The 6124-nt window shown below is 43.1% G+C and overlaps 1 protein-coding gene across 1 annotated transcript in view; it reads left to right on the forward strand.

Annotated features, from left to right (window-relative positions):
• RNF144B (ring finger protein 144B) overlaps positions 1 to 5757 on the forward strand; it is a 31539-nt gene extending 25782 nt beyond the window's left edge. Inside the window, exons 4-7 of the mRNA XM_009983067.2 lie at positions 1745 to 1949; positions 3087 to 3231; positions 5330 to 5419; positions 5617 to 5757. Coding sequence (XP_009981369.2) covers positions 1745 to 1949; positions 3087 to 3231; positions 5330 to 5419; positions 5617 to 5757 — 581 coding nt within the window. The remainder of the gene's footprint in view (positions 1 to 1744; positions 1950 to 3086; positions 3232 to 5329; positions 5420 to 5616) is intronic.
• Positions 5758 to 6124: the final 367 nt, after the last annotated feature.

Genomic DNA, 6124 nt, shown 5'->3' on the forward strand with positions numbered 1-6124 from the left:
ATATAAAAATGTAAAATGGCTTGTACTGCCCATCATGTCACTCTCTTCTCACAAATAAAGCTGCAAATTATTTTGTTCTGGATTTCATTCAGTAGAAAGCAAAATGTTTGTTTGGTTTGGGGGGCAAAGGAAGCACATGTAAGAGAATAAGAAGAAAAAAGGCAACTAGATTCATGAAGTGCCTGGAGGTAGATGGTACAGGTGTTTTGCTGGCACTGTCTGAATTATAGATGACAGCCTTTAGCATGCATGTCGAAATTCTCCACATCTCTTAGAGCACTCTGGCACAGACGTAACAATTACCTGTAGTCTGAGCATTATGTACCTGTGTGTCCTGCAGGCAGCAGAGATGATGATTTACGTGGTTCCTCACTGTAAGTGTTCTGGACAAAGGGGAGAAAGGGATGACTTTAAAAAAAATGGAAGTTTTCAAGGTGAACAGAGAGGTTTGGCATACTCGAAAAGAGCTGAGTTTCTAGTGCTCTTTAGGCTATGAGGTTTGTGGAATGTCCTTCTCAGATGTTCATGCATGTGTATCTAAATGCTTGAGAGCTTGGGGGAGAGTTTTACTACTTTGAACACATTTCTAATTGTACAGTTTCTAGTTTCTGGGTATCTGGACACTGAACAGGTATCACTGTTTTTCATGCTGACTGGAACATCTGCTAGGTATCCATCCACCAGCCCCCTTCACTGTGGGCTACCAGCAACCTCCTGCAGAGGAGCGGTGCAGGCGGGGGGGTGTGCATGGGAGGAAGTGCCTTCAACTGTTTTAGCAAAATTTGGCAGAGAACATATGTCTGGGGCCCTTGTGCAGCCTTTTGTTTCAAGTGAGACAATATGCTATCTGCTGGAGGTACAGAAGAACGTTGTGATGGCTTTTGACATCTCATAGTCTGGGATTTCCACCTGTTCCTGAGTCTATCCCCTCCGCCTATTTATTTTCAGTGGTGGTAGCAGAGAGCTCCCAGGGAAGGAAGAGAGGCAGGTAGCTCTTGCAGGCACAACAGCCCCTTTCTAAGGAGGCTTGCCAGGGTGGGAGTGTTTGGCTGCACCTCATGGACTTAAGCCAGTATAAAGCGTGCACACAATGGGCATGCCTTGCAGTGAACAGGTTTCAGCTGGATTTCTGTCATAAGCCCACATTCCTTTGATAAAGGAAAAGGTTGGGGGGCGAGAGGAAAAATCAACGTTTCTCGTTCCCTGCCATGTGGTGACGTCTGTAACTGAGTGTCTCCACCCCAAATCTTGCCTTGACTATTGTTGTAATCTGAGACCTGACAAATAGTGATCATATAATGAAGTGAATATTAATCGGAGTTTGTAGATAGAGGGAAAGAAATAAAGCATGGAAAGTGACTTGATGTTCATTTAATGACAGTCCTTCTGCTATTTACATGAAAGATGCTGCATGGCTTGCACACTTGAAAGGCACAGAGTGGCCTAATATCACAAGACGTGCTTCTCAGCAAGCAGCACTGATGTTCAGCTTTTGTACCTCTCTGTAAAGGCAAAGAACATCTCATGTTGTGTGTTGCTTGTGATGCTTCCAGAGCAGCTGCCTTTGCAAAGTGCGATTGCAGACCTGCCTAAAGAAGAGGAGTAGGCTGGAATACCCATGGGCATGGGCACTTCAACTTTCCCACCCACACGCAGTATTTGGTCTTGTCTAACTAGACACATGTCGCTGCAATGAGGAGGAGACTGTATAAACTATTTTATTTCTCTCTTTGTTACATTTCAGAAGTCCACTTGGACCCCCAGAGAACGTGGTGCCCTGCAGCCGACTGCCAAACAGTGTGCCGTATTGCACCGAGCGAGTCAGGAGTGCCGGTGCCAGTGGAGTGCCCGGCGTGCAGCCTGACGTTCTGCTCCTCTTGCAAGGAGGCATGGCACCCCCAGCACCTATGCCAGGAAAACCAAACTGCTCCAGTACCAACTGAGCAGGGGTAAGAGGGGAACCCACAGAGGTAACAGGGTCTTTCAGTTCTTTTTGGCATGGGGTACTAGCTCTGTACCTCACAGTTTCATGGAATGGCTTCCTTCTAACATCTCAGGTGCATCTCTGAGACTTTCCATCTTTCCTAGTGTTTCCTAAATATAATTCCAGATTAAATATTAGTTTAAATGATACATTTCATTTTTTTAATACTTATTCAATATTATTTGGATACTTACAAAACTTGTGGTGCCACTTACCCTTTGGAAAGGTGAAGCCCTCCAGGGCTTTAAATCTGCCTAAAGGCTTTGTTTGCCTGCTAGAATTATGACTTGTGCCCATACAAAAAATCCAATCCACTAATATTCCAGGATCCAAACTTTGCTTATACTATGATTAAGAAATCACCCTTACTTAATATTTGTAGGATCTCTGCATAGCTGAATCTTAACTTTTACACAGAGTGGATGTAATACGTCCCTTTTGGTGTGAGAAATATGATTTATGCTCATTTTGCATAGATGTAAACAACCTACAAATAAGATTACATCAGGCATTAATCTATAGAAAGAAAACACTTTTTCTGTTTAAATTATATAATATCTGTGGCCATCAGATTAATTTCAGTTATGTGTATTCAAAGTTTTCTATGATTTATAGCAAGCAGCGAAAGACTTACTTAAAATCTAAGCATTCTGCTTGCTAGCCACTTAATCAAATCAAGCTTGCCAAAGAGCTCTCACCATAATTTTCTCTAGATTTGATCTTTCACTTTGATGGAGTTTAAGGCTGTTCTGCTCAGGCAGGGACAGTGCTGCAAGTTGCATAATCCAGTCCCATTAAATGGTGCAAGCTGTCTCACAAAGTGCTTAGTTTTAGTGCTGTAGGTCATATATTTGTGGGTATAGTGAGTGTTGGTTTTATGTAGCATAAAAACCCAAGGGAATGGAGTTTCACTTTTACATTATCTTAACACCTCGTAGTGCATATACTGCAGTGTATTGTACTGAATATAACAAGCTTCACGCATTAAGTGCATTAGGAAACAACATTAGATGTTCTCCAAAATAAGCGCAGCAGGCAGCGGAGCTGAATATCAACAGTAATTACATTCACATTTCACTTTAATATTTCCCCTCTCTTCTAGATCACTTATTGGAACAGAGACAGAGGCACCAATTAAGCAGTGCCCAGTTTGTCGGATCTATATTGAGCGAAACGAGGGCTGTGCTCAGATGATGTGCAAGAACTGCAAGCACACGTTTTGCTGGTACTGTCTACAGAACTTGGATGTAAGTGCTGGAGAAAAAAACACCTAGATAAAGGGTACTGGTGTTGAGGTTAGTCAGAGGCCCTATACAAGCTCTCCACCAACTTGTCGATAACCTAGTGAACAGCTCAATTCAGCTTGTAACTTCATTTATTTCTTCTCATTCGTCCAGTGGTTTTATTTATATCAATGTCCTTTTTCCATAAAGGATTATAACCACGTCTGTGGGTCCTGTCTTAGTTCTCTGAGGGAAGTGAGACAGACTGGTTGTTTTCTGGAGGTCCATTCCAGCACTACCTTTCTCTGATTACCTCTCCCAGTGTGGTCGCTAAAAATAGTTTGGTTGAGAGCCAGGAAAATAAATGTCTTCCACTTGCTCCAACTGCAAGGGTCACAGCCTGTCCAAAAAATGGTATGGTACTGGGTGAAGGGGGTTGTTTCACAAGCGAGCGTGTTAAGAACTCACATGAACTAGGTCTCCTTTAGCAGCTCATCTCTAGTGCCGTGTTTGCTGAAGAGAATAATTGGTTAGTAGACTTGAGGATAAAAATCTTCAATTGTGAACATGGATGATGAAGTGCAGGTTGCTAGTTATTTCTCAAGTGATACCAACTAGTCTCAACTCGTAAGGACTTCAGGTTTCCTAGCAGGATTAAGAGTAGAGGAACTAACACGCTTGTGTATGTGACAGCTTCCCTTTTTGGCACAGTCATCAGTAACAACTGTCGGAGTGTGAAAGGACTGTACCAGCACTTGAAATAAAATGGTAGATGCTGCATGGCTTTTCTTTTCTTCTTATTTGTAGCCCACAGCCAGCAAACAATGAGACTTCCTCATTCTTTGTCCTTCCTTTTCACGGCATGCTAAACAGGTTTCGTTCCGCGTTATGTCCCGTTTCTGTGTGTGTGAGCGTGCTTTTTCAGCACGAGTCTCACGGCTTGCCTCAGAGTACGTACGGTACACAATGATTGCTCAACATCGTGCTGAGCTGGAAGGCTGTCAGATTCTCACAGACTCTGCAGACATGCCCTTACCGAGTTTTCATCAGTTCAAAGGAGAAAGAAAAAAGAAGTGTGGTTGTGTGATTCAAATGTAGTTTTTCTAAATGCGCAGGGTTACAGGAGCTCCAGGTGTAGATGAAGGTAATACCTGCAGAGCCAAAAGAGTACGGCTGAAAAATTGAAGAGGAAGCAGCATCTGGTTACAGTGCAGTTGGCTAGGGGAGGGTAATGCAAGGCATTAGTCACCTTCTGCAGAAAAAATGGATAATTTAATAAGTATTAATGGGAAAAGAGAAAGGAAACAGGGATTTTCTACTTTTTAAATTTTCCTGTTAAGCCTAGGAAGAAAATTACTACAAAGTGTAGGAACAGCAAAAGAACAAGGTAGAAGTACCTCAGGAAGATGATCCCTCAGATTGCTAGCTTTCACAAATCATAGAATCATTTGGGTCAGAAAAGACCTTTAAGATCATCAGGTCCAACTGTTAACCTAGCACTGCCAAGTCCACCACTAAACCATGTCCCTAAGCACCACATCTATGCATCTTTTAAATACCTCCAGGGATGGTGATTCAACCACTTCCCTGGGCAGCCTGTTCCAATGCTTGACAATCCTTTCAGTGAAGAATTTTTTTCTAATATCCAGTCTAAACTTCCCCTGGTGCAACTTGAGGCCGTTTTCTCTTGTCTTGTCACTTGTTACTTGGGAGAAGAGACCAACACCCACCTCGCTACAACCTCCTTTCAGGTAGTTGTAGAGAGCGATAAGGTCTCCCTGCAGCCTCCTTTTCTCCAGGCTAGAATATCTGTTGTTTACAGGCCCCTTTATCATCACCAAGCTCCAGACTAGGTACTTGTGCAATAGGTGCAATGCATATGCTTATGCGTTTTGAAAGTGGAGGAGGAAAGAAGCTGTACAATAGCTCAGGTCCCAAACACATTAGCTTTTTGAAACGGCAAGATTTTTCTTTAGATAATTATTTGGAAGACCAGTGAACTTGTCTGCTGGCACCTGGTAATTTTAAAGCAGCGTCAGGAAGATTGTATTTCCAGTCCAGTCTTGGACCTCTCCCCGCAGTACTGTAACCCGGTCTCACAGCTTCTCCTTTTGTTTTTCAGAACGATATCTTCTTACGACATTACGACAGAGGCCCTTGCAGAAACAAGCTGGGCCACTCGCGGGCTTCGGTGATGTGGAACAGAACACAGGTGTGTTTGTAGTCAGCTGAGCAGAGCTCTCACGCGTGCATGAAGCAAAGAGATTTTACCCTTCAGTGAAGGACCAAGATGACTATTTTCATGTTTTCATCTATTTTTTTGTGAACTATGCTGTGCTGATGCATGCACACTTGTGGTTTATTTTCCACATCAGCTAAATACATATTTTTCACCACCATTTCTTTCAGGTTGTGGGGATCCTTGTTGGACTAGGTATCATAGCATTGGTGACCTCTCCCTTGCTGCTCGTGGCGTCTCCGTGCATCATCTGCTGCATTTGTAAATCTTGCCGAAGCAAAAAGAAAAAACACAGCCCACCAACGACCTAAAGCTCTGCGTCTGTTTGAGTCTCCATCTGTACAGCATACGTATGTGAGAAAGCACAACGGCTGTATTTTGGTGCCATACCGACCAAATAATACTCCCTTTTTTTGTCAGTCCTTATAAGTGCCTATTCTTTACAGGCTACTCTGTCACTAACAAGTCCCAGTGTGGGAAGTCTAGATTATTGTGCAGTACATATGGTGTCGGGTTTTGCTTTCAGAAAGGAAAATGGAACACCATTCAGTAGTTCATACCCTTAAAAATGCGCCAACTGTTGAGACTGCTAGAACTTTACCATCTTCCATCAGCTGCACATGACTTGATCCTGCAGTACTACTCTGCCTTTGCAGACCCAGTCATTATTGTCATGCT

This window comes from Tauraco erythrolophus, chromosome 3 (genome assembly GCF_009769465.1).
Source record: "Tauraco erythrolophus isolate bTauEry1 chromosome 3, bTauEry1.pri, whole genome shotgun sequence".
NCBI classification, from domain to species: Eukaryota; Metazoa; Chordata; class Aves; order Musophagiformes; family Musophagidae; genus Tauraco; species Tauraco erythrolophus.